Source organism: Bos grunniens, chromosome 27 (genome assembly GCF_055505025.1).
Source record: "Bos grunniens cultivar Pamir isolate PY7600 chromosome 27, Bosgru_T2T1.0, whole genome shotgun sequence".
NCBI lineage: Eukaryota > Metazoa > Chordata > Mammalia > Artiodactyla > Bovidae > Bos > Bos grunniens.
Window position 1 is genome coordinate 2,448,217 of NC_141191.1, and position 15,479 is coordinate 2,463,695.

A 15,479-nucleotide genomic window follows, 5' to 3' on the forward strand; every position below is an offset into this window, starting at 1 on the left:
AAAAAGGATTATATCATACGTATGTTTGATAATATGACCACTTTCTAAGCACTTTCAGATTTTTCTTCACTTTCTTATTTATATGCTTAAAAGTGCTTTGCCTGGCTGGTTGGGTTGGATATTACAAAACTGAGTTCAGAAAAGCCAAGGTTCCTTCTCTCTGTAGACCAGTTAGTCTGAAGGGAAATGGTGCAGGAGCCTGTTCTCTGATCTCAGCCTGTGTCTCTGTCTTTGACCTTGTGGGGTGACCCCTCACGACATGTAGTTAAGGACAGAACGCGGATGACAGCTGTCATCCACACAGACAACTATCAGTGGAGTAGAAATAAGCGGTTCCAAACATGCAGCCTCCTGACTGCCAGCCAGCGAAACTGTCCCCCAGATAGGTTGGTATCGCTGTGCTCAGCCACGGCATCATTGCTCTGAAGAGCAGCTTAAGGAGAGTCACTTAAACAGAAACCAGGAATAAGTCATCCCGTGATGATACTGTGTCTCTCTGTTTGTCTGTTCTCTGCTGATTAGTCATCAACTGTGGAGACCCAGGGACCCTGGCTAACGGCATCCAGTTCGGGACGGATTTCACCTTCAACAAGACGGTCAGCTACCAGTGCAACCCCGGCTACACCATGGAGCCCGCCACGTCCCCCACCATCCGCTGCACCAAGGACAGTACCTGGAATCACAGCAAACCGACCTGCAAAGGCGAGTGTTGGGGCTTCTCTTGTGCATCACTCACATGTGGAGAGTCTTTATTGAGTTAACATTTTACATCAGTTTGCAAGCATCTGTGTAAACCTTCTAAGTGCTCAGCATTCCTGTAAACTCATTCGCAAATATTAAATCACTTCCTTTTCTTATTACCTTAATCTTGGTTTTACAGCCTCAAGACTGACTCACAGAGAGCTGCAGTAAATTCTCAGGGTCGCAGGTTATGTCTTGGAACCTCGGGCTTCAGGGCCGACTCTGGAGTCTGTGCTGTGAACCCAGCTCTGCTGTCTCGGTGTGCGTGGCTGTGTTGAGTCTGTGGCCGTCATCACGGGGTTGGAGAGGCAGGTCAGAGCCAATCATCAGATAGGGCAGAACAGTGGCAGAGACCGCCAGTGTCCTGATGCCTGGTGGGCCTCGGACGCTGAGACTAACAAAGCCCCACCACGAGGAAGGGGTACAGGGAGGTTCATGACTTGGCCAGTGGACTTTCCAGGGAGAGAGCGAGCAGGCAGAAAGTGTCCGCGTGGCTGGGGGAGCAGCGGGGCTGGCGGACCGCTGATGCAGGACTGATCTGCAGGGTGAGCGTCTCCACCAGCTCCAGAGGGAGCTGTGGGCCTTCTCGGATGGGCAGGAGGGGCAGGGGCAGGAGAGGGCGTGGAGGCCGGCAGTGACCACACAGGAGAAAGGGTCATCTTATCGTCATTAGACAAAGGAGGGGGGAGAGCTGGAGCTGGAGCAGCAGGAAACCTTGGAGGAAGGTGCGTCCTGTCGAGTCTTGTGAGGTCAGAGGAGCCCCCACCCCCAGAGCCGTTTACCCACTTCCGGCCGGGGCGGTTCTGGTGCATCCTGGTTTCCTCCCATCAGAGGGTGAGGAGCCCTGTCTCATGTCCTTCTTTCCAGCTGCAGTATTAACACCGTGCAGCTCTGGGGCAGGTGCTAAGGTGTTTAATGCAGCTCACGCTGTCCTGCTGGGAGCATTCTAGTCCAGTGAGTGTGTCCATGGCGCTTATTCCTAGAACGTCTGATCTCTGGACTTCAGATCCGTCTGTGTAGATCTTGTCCCTCTGTTTGGTGTCTGTGGATTAACAATCCTTCCACAGCCATCCAGGCCCTCACGGAGGAGACCTCCTCTTCTCCTGCTGGCCACCCTGTCCACTCCTCCCTGGAGCCATGTCACTCATCACCGTTCCCACCTGGGGGCCTTGTCACCTGACCTCGACCTGTCTATAGACTGTTCCCCCAGTCTTCACTTGGGGGTTCTGCAGGAATCTTTGTTGAATGAGTGGATAGGTGGAGAGAAGGAGAATGGCAAGAGGAGGGCCTGTTTCCAGCTTCCGGGCGTGCACGTGTGGTTGTGTCTGTGTGTCTTTCTCATGTGAGAAGGTGTGAGCACCTGTGAGAAAGTGCAGGTGAGGAAACAGGGCTGAGTCTCCTCTCCCACCGCCTTCCGTGCCCAGACTGTCAGCAGCAAACCTTCTCCAGCGTGAAGTCTCGGAGCTCTTGGGTTTTCAGGCAGCTCTTAGACCAGGCGTCGCAGAACAATGGCTGGAGCAGGCCAGGCAGACACCAGCACCAGTGGGCAAGTCACTCCTGGGAAGCCCCTGGATGTGACAGAACCCTGGCAAAGCAGTTTCTTACAGGGTCTTCTCTAACCACGCAAGTGTTAGTGCTCAATTCTTCAGCAAGTGCATCAGCAGCCTATGTATGTCTTTTGGAAACTATATGCTATCTTTATTTAAAGAAAAAAGTACAGATAGAGAAATTCTTACCATCTGTGTATATAAACTCAAACATTTCTTCTCACGTCATAGGACCACATTATGGCTGGATTTGCCTCTGGTAAGGGCATGGCAACCCACTCTAGTACTCTTGCCTGGAGAATCCCCATGGACAGAGGAGCCTGGAGGGCAACAACAGTCCATGGGGTCACAACGAGTTGGACACACATAAGAAGACATCAGTGGAATAGCATTCTTTCTTTCTTGGTCTTATACATACTGAGACTGTGTTGTTTACTCCACTTTCATGGTGTGAAATGTTTTGACTTTGCTTTTGTATACTTGATCTAAACTAATGAGGAAATATTGGATAAAAGTTTTATTCTTTTGATTTACTCTCTTCCTCAGTAATTTCGCTGTTAAAAAATTTAGCCCCTTGTAGATGTCATGCAAAATGACATTGGAGCATTGTGTTGTGGTGGAAACTCTAGAATGTTGAATCCTGTTTGTTCTCTGACAGCCGTCACGTGTGGCCAGCCTCCTCTGGTCCAGGATGGGAAGGTAGAAGGAACGGACTTCCACTGGGGTGCCAGCATCAGCTACAGCTGTGCCCATGGCTTCCAGCTCTCCCAGCCCGCCATCTTCTCCGGCGAAGGCTGCTGCTGCTGCTGCTAAGTCGCTTCAGTCGTGTCCAACTCTGTGTGACCCCATAGAAGGCCAAGGGGTCTGGAAAGGCGAGGTCCCCCAGTGCCTGCGTAAGTCCTCGGGAGCACAGACCACGGCACACAAACCTCAGGCTGCAGTCTGAGGAAGAGAGCCTGCGGGACTTGTAGCCAGGGTGCAATAGGTTAAAGACTCCACATTTGAGACCCGCTGCCCACGGGCAGATTCTGTGCTTTTCTTCATCGTTGATTCCTAAGGATTTAATGCGTGTATGTGCTTTGTGACCCATTGGACTATAGCCTCTAGGATCCTCTGTCCATGGGCTTCTCTAGGCAAGAAGACTGGAGTGGGTTGCCATTTCCTTCTCCAGGGGATATTCCCTACCCAGGGATCGAACCTGCATCTCCTGCACTGCAGGCTGATTCTTTACCCACTGAGCCTTGCGGGGCTTAATGGGAGGATTTATCGGAAAGCAGTTAGAGAAGCTGAATAGACTAACCTGACCCAGGGGCACAGACTGTGCACTGACCTCCTGGTTGTCTTCTCTAGCTGTGTTCTGCGGGGACCCCGGCACCCCTGCCGAGGGGCGCCTCAGCGGCAAGAGCTTCACCTACAGATCTGAAGTCTTCTTCCAGTGCAAGTCCCCCTTCCTCCTGGTGGGGTCGTCCCGGAGAGTCTGTCAGGCAGACGGCACCTGGAGTGGCGTCCAGCCCACCTGCATCGGTAATGATGGCAAGACAGCCCTGGGGGTGGGGAGAGGGCGTTTCATTCTAAAGCTGGAGTGTTTGTGGGCACACAGGTGATGCTCTCCTGGGAGATTCTCTGTGCAGGCACTGACCAGCCACGCTGATGGCAGCCTCTTTTAAATCCTGCCGCGGAGCCTGGAGCTGACGTGACAAGTCATTTAAAAACAACTTCTAGACTCTCTTACCCTGGCAGCTCCCCCTCTGCCCATGTCAGCTGACAACTGCGACCTTCAGGGGAAAGACCAGTTTGCTGAAGATCTCACTGTTGCCATGGCACCAGAAGGGCCCCCCCCCCACTTCAGAGCCTGACACCCTCTCCCCCAGCCCACCCCTGCTCCCCAGTAAACCACCTGCTCTGTCAGCCATGGCTGAAAGGGCTACAGGGTCATGCGAGCTCTGCTGACCTTCCAACATGAAGTGAAACTTACAAGTTAAAAGAGATTCTCTACATGACCTAAACCCTTCATTTTTAGACTAAATCTCTGTCTCTTAGGAAGGGTTCAGGTGGAAATTATACTGGTCGACAGTCACTGCATCAGTGACATAGGAACCAGAACCCTCCCTGCCTCCTTCCCAGCCTCCCTCCACCTCGCCCTGCAGACTAAGTGATGGCTGGCCGCTCCGTGCACCCTGCTTCCCCAAGCAGGAGAGGGCCTTCTGCACACACGCAGCAAGCAGGGAATGACTTCTATCCCTGGTTGTTTTCCAAGAAAGTAAATATCTACTTAAAAATACAGTGTCAACAATAATTTCTTTGAAACACTGCTTTTTCTAATTAAAGTTTACTGCCATTGGGCTAAAACTATCGCTTTGCTTTCAGTTCAGTTGAGTCGCTCAGTAGTGTCCAACTCTTTGCGACCCCATGAATCGCAGTACGCCAGGCCTCCCTGTCCGTCACCAACTCCCGGAGTTCACCCAAACTCTTGTCCATTGAGTCGGTGATGCCATCCAGCCATCTCATCCTCTGTCGTCCCCTTCTCCTCCTGCCCCCAATCCCTCCCAGCATCAGAGTCTTTTCCAATGAGTCAACTCTTCGCATGAAGTGGCCAAAGTATTGGAGTTTCAGCTTTAGCATCAGTCCTTCCAAAGAACACCCAGGACTGATCTCCTTTAGAACGGACTGGTTAGATCTCCTTGCAAGGGACTCTCAAGAGTCTTCTCCAACACCACAGTTCACAAGCATCAATTCTTCGGCGCTCAGCTTTCTTCACAGTCCAACTTTCATATCCATATATAGCTATTTCTGAAAATCTTAAAAAAAAAATGTTTTTTTCTCTTCCCAATAGGTTAGTTTCTCTTGAAAACATACTTTTGTAAAGTTATCCATTTTGTTTTCCCATCAGCAGCTGGAGAGCTGCCGTACTGAAGCCACTCGCTGATTGCTGAAGTGCTACAGTGTTTTAGACAAATATCACTGTTGGTCTGCCATATGCTTTTATTTTGAAGCATTAAGTATATTCCCCATTTTGAAATCTTGAGGAAAATTAGTTTAAGACATTTAGAATAATAGATGACCAAATGAGATGGCGATTAATTAACAATAAAAAATAAAAGGTCATAATAGGTAATTATTGAAGATTATATATCATTAACCAACCAATAAAGTATGTCAGTAGAGAAAAATTAAACCAGAGAATGGAAAAGAATGTGCTTCTTCTGACATAGAAAATAATATTCACAGCAATTTAGAGTCTGATAAAGCACTAAAGATTAACATCTAAAGAAGTCAGAAAAAAGATGAAAATAGCAATTTAATTTTTTAACCTTCTTGCAAAACATCTTGCCCACTTGTCAAAACACAATTTTCTGAATTCTGAAAGGCCTTTTAGTGAAAATATTAGAATTTCTGTAATAACCATATCTGGTTCTGATTTTTTTTTTAAGTTGTGAGTTTCAGATCCTGCTCATGACACCTGTCCAGACCTTGGTACTCCACAGTTTGGAATACAGAAGAGCTCAGGAGGATATGAGGTATTCCATTTTTATTTTACTATGTTTTTCTCTATTTCAAAATGTAATTGATACTTAAATATACATGTGTTTATGTAGCATATCTGACTCATGTTACATTTGCCCAAATATAGTCCATTCAGAGAGGATTTCTCATTATTTTAACTGTTAGAACTGAGACAATGGTATCTTATTCACACAGGATTAATTGGTATATGAATTTCTGTTTGAAAGCATGTATATTTCTTTCTGTCTGCTGAATTGACACAGCAAATCTCAAACAGGGTGATTTTCCACTGATTCACATAAGAAGACTCCACTTGATGACTAGATAGAATAGGTTAATAACATTAAATTCCAGAGACAAAAACAGAAGAAAATGCCTTCAAAGTACATTAACACGAATATCAGAGAAATACCTGAAAATGGAAATTGAAGAAGCTTGAAATAAAATATTTCAACCATCTTAAGTAATTGAGTGACTTCAGGTTCTCTGATCAGATGGCTTTGAAAGGCAGAGCTGAATATACACACTACTTTCAAGTTACTGTTTCCATTCATTGAGAATAAAAGTCTCTTCTTCAGCCACTTCTCCTCCTTTTTCCTGAAGTGTAAACTGTCCTCATTTGATTGCCCTGATGCCACACTGGCTCCTTCCTGACAGCCTTGGTTCACTCTGCAAGGACAGCCTCACAGGTCCCCAAGGTTAAATCTAGCGCATTTTATGCAGGGTCTTGTGTGTGGCCTTACAGCTTCAGGTAACGTTTTCTGGCATATGCTGAACATATTGCAATACCAGAAAATACAAGATGTGGGTGTTCTCACTCACTCACCATAAGAAACCCAAGTTGTGGTCACCCCTGGTTTCAGTGATCGCTAACTTGCCTGCATGTGGCCTGTAGTAAGTGAACCTTCATGACGATTGCTTTCAGTGACTCAGTCCTGTGATCTGCTGTGAGAAGCTAATCGGGAGGGATGAACCCACCATTCCCCTTATGACAGAGTAGTTACACTATCCTGGATAACAGGTTGGACCCAAGGCAAGATTTACTAATCATTTTAAAGTCCGGATGCCATCTTTTAAAGAGATGACTGAGACCATCAGAAGAATAGTTGTGGAGGATTCTATGATGGAGTCCTTATCAGCCTCCAAGCCAGTTCCCCCAAGTGCTAAAATAATTTGCTAACAAACACTAATTGCTTAGAATAGGACTTGTTTAGTCTCAAAGTCACGTCTGACTCTTTTGCGACCCTAGGGACTGTAGCCCACCAGGTTTCTCTGTCCATGGGGATTCTCCAGGCAAGAACACTGGAGTGGGTTGCCATTTCCTCCTCCAGGGGATCTTCCCAACCCAGGGATCGAACCCAGGTCTCCTGCCTGGGCAGGTAGATTCTTTACTGCCGACCCACCTGGGAAGCCCAGAATAGGAGTAGCAGAGGGGAAAAAAAAAAAAGAAAGAAAAACAGAAAAGGAAAAGAAAAAAAAAAAAGAAAAGGAAAAGAAAATGATCACAAACTAAAGAGAGATAAGGCTAAAACTAAAGAGAAAAGGCATACTTTTGTTACCCAAATAAACTGCTTCTAAATAATCATGAGTCACTGTATCTAAGACCTCACACGATCCACTGAACAACCTGTACTGTGTCTAACACTGCCAAGCACAAGATGTGGGTTTGATCTCTCAGTTGGAAAAATCCCCTGGAGAAGGAAATGGCAGCTTAATCCAGTATTCTTGTCTGAGAAATACCTTGGACAGAGGAGCCTGGCAGGCTACTGTGACCCCCATGGGGGTCACAAAACAGTTGGACACAACTGAGCAACTAAACAATAAGAACAACTGTGTCTGACACTTTAGCCCACATTTTACATGTACACGTTGATTCAGACCTGACCCTGGAGCGTGCTTTCCAGTGTGAGTGTGTCCATGTCACCTCTGAGCTTGGTGCTGGCTTTCCCCTCCAGGTTGGAAGTATGGTGTTTTTCTGGTGCCGAAAAGGTTACCACGTCCAAGGCTCTACAACTCGAACTTGCCTGGCGAACCTGACGTGGAGCGGCATCCAGACGGAGTGCATCCGTAAGTGTGACCCTGTGCAAGGGCAGGGCCTGTCCACTCTCCAGCAGCTGGAAGAATTCACCTTCCTGAGAAACAATGAGGGGCTTATTTTTGTTTGTTTACTTTCCATTCCCTAAACTCATTTCTCAGAGTCTGACTCCCTGGAAGCATCAGCAGCAGCACCCAGAGTTGGTTGAAGTTTGAATCTTGAGTGCTATCCTGCACACCCCTGCGGTATCTGAGCTCTGGGGGCCAAGGGCAGGTCGGGTGAAGAGGAGCAGGGGGACCCCAGTCTGTAGTCCCCAGGCACCTCCGGTGATACCCAGGCCCCAAAGCCTGAGAAACTGTCCTTAACCAAAGACCAGTGAATAACATGCTGGTCAACACTCACCGAGAGAAAACCTGCATGTGCTACTGCTCCCCTAGGATGTTCACCTCAGGTCACTAAAGATCATGTGACTCATCAGAGTATTAATACAAATGTTTAAACTATTCTTTTTGGAGTCCATATGAATTGATAATTCAAATACTTAGGACCAAGTTTTGTTTTGTGATTTAATCATTAGAATTAGGAGAAATGCAATGATTAGTAATCAACCCTTCATCCTCTACCAATCTAGGGCAAGGTAGTATCTAACTCTTACTATACAAATATCTTCTGAGTATGTAAGTTGTGAATTTTGTGTATTTATGTATCAGTATTTATTTCAAAGCTATCATCTCTATTCTAAATCTCTACGTGAATCCTCTGTGTGAATGTTATACAGAGATATCACACATACATGCATGTATATGTATGTATATACACATAGGTGTGTGCGTCTGTGTGTGGAGCTAGCTAACATTAGGTCTTCATTACCTTGAAAATTTGGAGAAGGAAATGGAAACGGCTCCAGTATTCTTGCCTGGGAAATCCCATGGACAGGAGGCTGGCAGGCTACAGTCTATGGGGTCGCAAGAGTTGACCTAGCAACTAAACCACCACCACTTTGAAAATCTGTCAAAGTGAAAAATATTACAATACTTAAAAAGATTGCATTAGTGACATTAATCATATAAACTTGTTTTATAATACTTGGCCAAGTCCTATATTTGAGATATAAATGTGTACTCTATGAAGAATGATAACTTATTTGAGATCAAGCATGGGGCTTCCCAGGGGGCGCTAGTGGTTAAGAACCCACCTGCCAATGCAGGAGACATAAGTTAGTGACTTGGCTTTGATCCCTGGGTCAGGAAGATCCCTGGGAGGAGGGCATGGCAATCCACTCCAGTATTCTTGCCTGGAGAATCTCATGAACAGAAGAGTCTGGCGGCTACAGTCCATAGGGTCACAAATAGCTGGCCATGACTGAAGCAATTTAGCACAGCACATACACAAAGCACAGCATATTACAACCTTGGGGATTCCCTGGTGGCTCAGCAGTAAACAATCTGGCTGCTAATGCAGGAGACACAGGTTCGATTCTGGGGTGGGAAGAACTCCTGTGGAAGGAAATGGCAACCCACTCCAGTATTCTTGCCTGGAAAATCCCATGGACAGAGGAGCCTGGCAGGCTACAGTCCATGTGGTCACAAGAGTCAGACACGACTTAGCAACTAAACAACAAAAACAATTACAATCTTATTTACTCCTAAATGATATTTTTAAAGGAAATAAGAATATATATTTCAATTAACTTTCTAAACACACAGTGGATTTTGACCAAAATTAATTATTCATTTAACTGAGCAGTAAATTTTCCAGTTGCTACTGGACAAAAATCAAAGCGTATTTTAAAGTACATATTAATCTCTTTGTGTTTAGTTTAAAGGACTGTTCTTTTAAGGAAATTTAACATATTATTTATCTTAGTGTTAGTTGCTCAGTTGTGCCCAATTTTTTGCAACCCCATGGACAGTGGCCTGCCAGGCTCCTCTGTCCAAGGAATTCTCTGGGCAAGAATACTGGAGTGAGTAGCCATTCCCTTCTCCAGGGGATTGTCCTAACCAAGAGACTGAACCTGGGTCTCCTGCATTGCAAGCAGACTGTTTACCATCTGAGCCACCAGGGAGGCCCCATTTATCTTAACAGTATGTCAGAAGTGTTTATTTTAAAGCTATGATTTCTAAATTTATATAACATAATTACATACACACATGTATGCAAAGAAGGAGACTAGATAGACAGATGATAGATAGATGATAAATAGAAGACAGACAGAGACAGAGGAGGAGGAGAGAGTGAGGGAGGGGTGGAGGGAGAGGAAGAGAGAGACCTGGCAACACCAAGGCTCTGCTGTGCTGTAAGCTGCAGAGACCAGAGTGTCAGTGATCTGTAAAGCTCCCATATTCTCAATTTTAAATGGTAAACTAACTTTATAGCCATTTCCATCTCTTTCTCTGTATTTCCTTTGACACATATGCTTAGGCTCCAGTGGACTTACTAATGGACTAAATCCCATTTCAGCTCATGCCTGCTGCCAGCCTGAAATACCAGCCCATGCAGATGTGAAAGCCATAGACCTCCCCACCTTTGGCTACACCTTGGTATATACCTGCTATCTGGGATTCTTCCTCGCAGGTGGATCTGAGCCAAAATTCTGGGAAACAGAATCCAAAAACATTAAAAAGATCATACATCATGACCAAGTGGGTTTTACCCCAGGGATGCAAGGATTCTTCAATATTTGCAAATCAATCAATGTGAATCACCATATTAACAAACTGAAAGATAAAATCCATATGATTATCTCAACAGATGCAAAGAAAGCTTTTGACAAAATTCAACACCCATTAATGATAAAAACTCTCCAGAAAGTAGGCATAGAAAGAACACACCTCAACACAATAAAAGCCATCTATGATAAATCCACAGCAAAGATTATCCTCAATAGAAAAACATTGAAAGCATTTGCTCTAAAATCAAGAACAAGACAAGGGTGCCCACTCTCACCACTACTATTCAACATAGTTTTGGAAAATCTAACTACAGCAATCTGAGAAGAAAAAGAAATAAAATGAATCCAGATTGGAAAAGAAGAATTAAAACTCCCACTGTTTGCTGATGACATGATCCTCTACATAGAAAACCTAAAGACATGACCAGAAATTACTAGAGCTAATCAGTGAATATAGTAAAGCTGCAGGATATAAAATTAATCCACAGAAGTCCCTTGCATTCCTATACACCAACAATGAGAAAACAGAAAAAAAAATTAAGGAAATAATCCCATTCACCATTGAAATGAAAAGAATAAAACAGTTAGGAATAAATTTACCTAAAGAAACAAAAGACCTATATATAGGAACCTGTAAAACACTGATGAAAGAAATCAAAGATGTCACAAATAGATGGAGAAATATACCATGCTCATGGACTGGATGAATCAATTTAGTGAAAATGAGTATGCCACCCAGAGCAATCTATAGATTCAATGCAATCCCTATCAAGCTACCAACAGTATTTTTCACAGAACTAGAACAAATAATTTCACAATTTGTATGGAAATACAAAAAACCTCGAACAGCCAAAGAAATCTTGAGAAAGAAAAATGGAATTGGAGGAATCAACCTGCCTGACTTCAGACTATACTACAAAGCTATGGTCATCAACACAGCATGGTACTGGCACAAAGACAGAAATATAGATCAATGGAACAAAATAGAAAGCCCAGAGATAAATCCACACACCTATGGACACCTTATCTTTCACAAAGGAGGCAAAAATATACAATGGAGAAAAGACAACCTGTTTAACAAGTGGTGCTGGAAAAACTGGTCAACCATCTATAAAAGAATGAAACTAGAACATTTTATAACACCATACACAAAAGTAAACTCAAAATGGATTAAAGATCTAAATGTAAGACCACAAACTATAAAACTCTTAGAGGAAAAATAGGCAGAACACTCTCTGATATAAATCACAGCAAGATCCTCCATGACCCACTTCCCTAAGTAATGGAAATAAAAGCAAAAATAAACAAACGGGACCTGATTAAACTTAAAAACTTTTGCACAACGAAGGAAAATATAAACAAGGTGAAAAGACAGCCTTCATAATGGGAGAAAATAACAGTAAACGAAACAACAAAGAATTAATCTCCAAAATATCCAAGCAGCTCATGCAGCTCAATACCAGAAAAATAACCCAATTAAACAATGGGTCAAAGAAATAACAGACATTTCTCCAAAGAAGGCAGATGACTAAAAAACATGAAAAGATGCTCAACATCACTCATTATCAGAGAAATGCAAATTAAAACCACAATGAGGTACCACCTTACACTGGTCAGAATGGCTGCCATCAAAAAGTGTACAAACAAATGCTACAGAGGGTGTGAAGAAAAGGGAACCCTCTTACACTGTTGGTGGGAATGCAAACTAATATAGCCGCTATGGAGAAAAGTGTGGAGACTCCTTAAAAACCAGGAAACAGAAAAAGAACTGCCATACCACCCAGCAGTCCCACTGCTGGGCATACACACTGAGGAAACCACAACTGAAAGAGACAGGTGCCCCCTTTATTTGTTGAGCTCATCTTTGCATGAAGTGTTCCCTTGGTATCTCTGATTTTCTTGAAGAGATCTCTAGTCTTTCCCATTCTATAGTTTTCCTCTATTTCTTTGCACTGATCACCGAGGAAGGCTTTCTCATCTCTCCTTGCTATTCTTTGGAACTCTGCATTCACATGGGTATATTTTTCCTTTTCTCCTTTGCTTTTTGCTTCTCTTCTTTTCACAGCTATTTGTAAGGCCTCCTCAGACAGCCATTTTGCTTTTTTGCATTTCTTTTTCTTGGGGATGGTCTTGATCCCTGTCTTCTGTACAATGTCACAAACCTCTGTCCATAGTTCTTCAGGCACTCTATCAGATTTAATCCCTTGAATCTGTCACTTCCACTGTAAGGGATTTGATTTAAACCATACCTGAATGGTCTAGTGATTATCTCTACTTTCTTCAATTTAAGTCTGAATTTGGCAATAAGGAGTTCATTATCTGAGCCACAGTCAGCTCCTGGTGTTGTTTTTGCTGACTGTATAGAGCTTCTCCATCTTTGGCTGTAAAGAAAATAATCTGATATCAGTGTTGACCATCTGGTGATGTCCACATGTAGAGTCTTCTTTTGTGTTGTTGGAAGAGGGTGTTTGTTATGACCAGTGTATTCCTTGGCAAAACTCTATTAGTCTTTGTCCTGCTTCATTCTGTACTCCAAGGCCAAATTTGCCTGTTACTCCAGGTGTTTCCTGACTTCCTACTTTTGCATTCTAGTCCCCTATAATGAAAAGGACATCTTTTTGGGGTGTCAGTTCTAGAAGGCCTTGTAGGTCTTCACAGAACCATTCAACTTCAGCTTCTTCAGCATTTTGGGGCATAGACTTGGATTACTATGATATTGAATGATTTGCCTTGGAAACAAACAGAGATCATCTGTCATTTTGAGTGTATCCAAGTACTGCCTTTTGGATTCTTCTGTTGACTATGATGGCTATTTCATTTCTTCCATGAGAAACGCTGGGCTGGATGAAGCACAAACTGTAATCAAGATTGCCGAGAGAAATATTAATAACCTCAGATATGGAGATGACACCACCCTTATGGCAGAAAGCAAAGAAGAACTAAAGAGCCTCTTGATTAAAGTGAAAGAGGAGAGTGAAAAAGTTGGTTTAAAGCTCAACATTCAGAAAACTAAGATCATAGTATCTGGTCCCATCACTTCATGGCAAATAGATGGGGAAACAGTGTCAGACTTTATTTTGGGGGGCTCCAAAATCACTGTAGATGGTGACCACAGCCATGAAATTAAAAGACACTTACTCCTTAGAAGGAAAGTTATGACCAACCTAGACAGCATATTAAAAAGCAGAGACATTACTTTGCCAACAAAGGTCCATCTAGTCAAGGCTATGGTTTTTCCAGTAGTCATGTATGGATGTGAGAGTTGGACTATAAAGAAAGCTGAGTGCCAAAGAATTAATGTTTTAGAATAGTGGTGTTGGGGAGAAGACTCTTGAGAGTTTTTTGGACAGCAAGATCAAACCAGTAAATCCTAAAGGAAATAAGTCCTGAATATTCATTGGAAGGACTGATGCTGAAGCTGAAACTCCAATACTTTGGCCACCTGATATAAAGAACTGACTAATTTGAAAAGACGCTGATGCTGGGAAAGACTGAAGGCAGAAGGGGACGACAGAGGATGAGTTGGTTGGATAATGTCACTGACTCAATGGACATGAGTTTGAGTAAACTCCAGGAGTTGGTGATGGACAGGGAGGCCTGGCGTGCTGTAGTCCATGGGGTTGCAAAGAGTTGGACACAACTGAGCGACTGAACTGAACTGTGTACCCCAATGTTCATTGCAGGACTGTTTACAATAGCTAGGACGTGGAAGCAACCTAGATGTTCAGTGGCAGATGGATAAGAAAGTTGTGGTACATATACAGAATGGAATATTACTCAGCTATAAAAAAGAATGCAATTGAGTCAGTTCTAATGAGGTGGATGAAATTGGAGCCTATTATACAGAGTGAAGTCAGAAAGAAAAAAACCAATACAGTATATTAATGCATATATATGGAATTTAGAAAGATGGTAACAATGACCCTATATGTGAGACAGCAAAAGAGACACAGACATAAGAACAGACCCCTGGATTCTGTGAGAGAGGGTGAGGGTGGGATGATTTGAGAGAAGAGCAGTGAAACATATGTATCACCATATGTGAAATAATGACAAGTCTAAGTTTCATGCATGAAGCAGGGCACCCAAAGCTGGTGCACTCGGACAACCCAGAGGGATGGGATGGGGAGGGAGGTGGAGGGGCGTTCAGGACGGGGTGGGGGGACACATGTACATGTGTGGCTGATTCATGTCAATGTATGGCAAAAACAAACATAATATCGTAAAGTAATTAGCCCCCAATTAAAATAAATTTTAAAGATCTGGAGAAACGAACATTGCTTTGGTTTGACATTTTTTCAAACTTATTTGAAAATAAATGTTTTTTCAAAGTGATAATTTGTCTTTTTACTTGTCAATAAAGGAGAGAAGTTAATAAAACAGTTACTAAACTCCAGGTTAGTATACCAGAACAGTTACAGATTTAAATCAAATAAGATGTTCAGTTCTCTACTCTGTGAAGCCAAATTTCTGATTCGTTTAGTCCATGAACAAATTAATGTTTCAGTTATTTAAAACACCAAGCCCACACAGGTTCCTGTTCCCCTCATAACGGTGGTTTGTTAATGGAATATCAGTACTTTACTTAAAAGGAAAACCTCTGCCATTGTCCCACGCTGTTTTACTGAAAGGAGGCTTGGGCACTTTGTAGGCAGAAGTGGACTCAGATGTTGAACCGGAATGAGGTGTAACAGGGAGCCTTATAAAGAGGGTTGTGCGTCTTTCCTCCACATGAGGATGCTACAGTAAACAACGGTCGTGACAGCATCAGCTGTGCATTCCAGCAGTTCACATGTGGCATACATCCTTCCTTAAGTTCTCCATCATCAGACATCCTCCATCTCCGATACATTAATTCTCGCTTTCTGTTGTGTGTCATACCTTGCTTAATGCATGCGGCAGCAAACAAGCAAGGTGCAGGTTTATTTCCTAATGAAGATATTCGTTACTCCAAATCACCTGGCCTGTTGTATGTTATAAA

At 43.6% G+C, this 15,479-nt stretch overlaps 1 protein-coding gene and 1 long non-coding RNA gene across 4 annotated transcripts in view; one reads left to right on the forward strand and one right to left on the reverse strand.

Annotated features, from left to right (window-relative positions):
• The first annotated feature begins 874 nt into the window (after positions 1 to 874).
• On the forward strand, positions 875 to 14,773 carry LOC147343400 (CUB and sushi domain-containing protein 1-like). Its single transcript, XM_086381012.1, has 5 exons — positions 875 to 3,181; positions 3,639 to 3,812; positions 5,720 to 5,806; positions 7,748 to 7,859; positions 10,288 to 14,773. The coding sequence occupies exons 1-3, from the start codon at positions 3,040 to 3,042 to the stop codon at positions 5,743 to 5,745; spliced, it is 342 nt and encodes a 113-aa protein (XP_086237138.1). The 5' UTR covers positions 875 to 3,039; the 3' UTR covers positions 5,746 to 5,806; positions 7,748 to 7,859; positions 10,288 to 14,773.
• Positions 5,253 to 15,479, reverse strand: part of LOC147343401 (uncharacterized) — a 37,092-nt gene continuing 26,865 nt past the window's right edge. For 2 of the 3 annotated variants that reach the window (XR_015156480.1, XR_015156481.1), the window contains 2 exons: positions 8,698 to 8,835; positions 5,253 to 7,924 (listed from right to left, as the gene is read on the reverse strand). This is a non-coding gene — a long non-coding RNA (uncharacterized LOC147343401). Of the gene's footprint in view, positions 7,925 to 8,697; positions 8,836 to 10,375; positions 10,421 to 15,479 lie in introns of all 3 variants that reach the window. The other variant, XR_015156479.1, reaches the window with a different exon arrangement.

What these genes read in the sequence shown, in the direction of transcription:
- LOC147343400 (XM_086381012.1), top strand. Translation starts at nt 3,040, where the DNA reads ATGGCTTCCAGCTCTCCCAGCCCGCCATCTTCTCCGGCGAAGGCTGCT. An exon ending in CGAGGTCCCCCAGTGCCTGC is followed by an intron (nt 3,182 to 3,638) that starts GTAAGTCCTCGG and finishes TGTCTTCTCTAG; the next exon opens with CTGTGTTCTGCGGGGACCCC. An exon ending in CGTCCAGCCCACCTGCATCG is followed by an intron (nt 3,813 to 5,719) that starts GTAATGATGGCA and finishes TTTTTTTTTAAG; the next exon opens with TTGTGAGTTTCAGATCCTGC.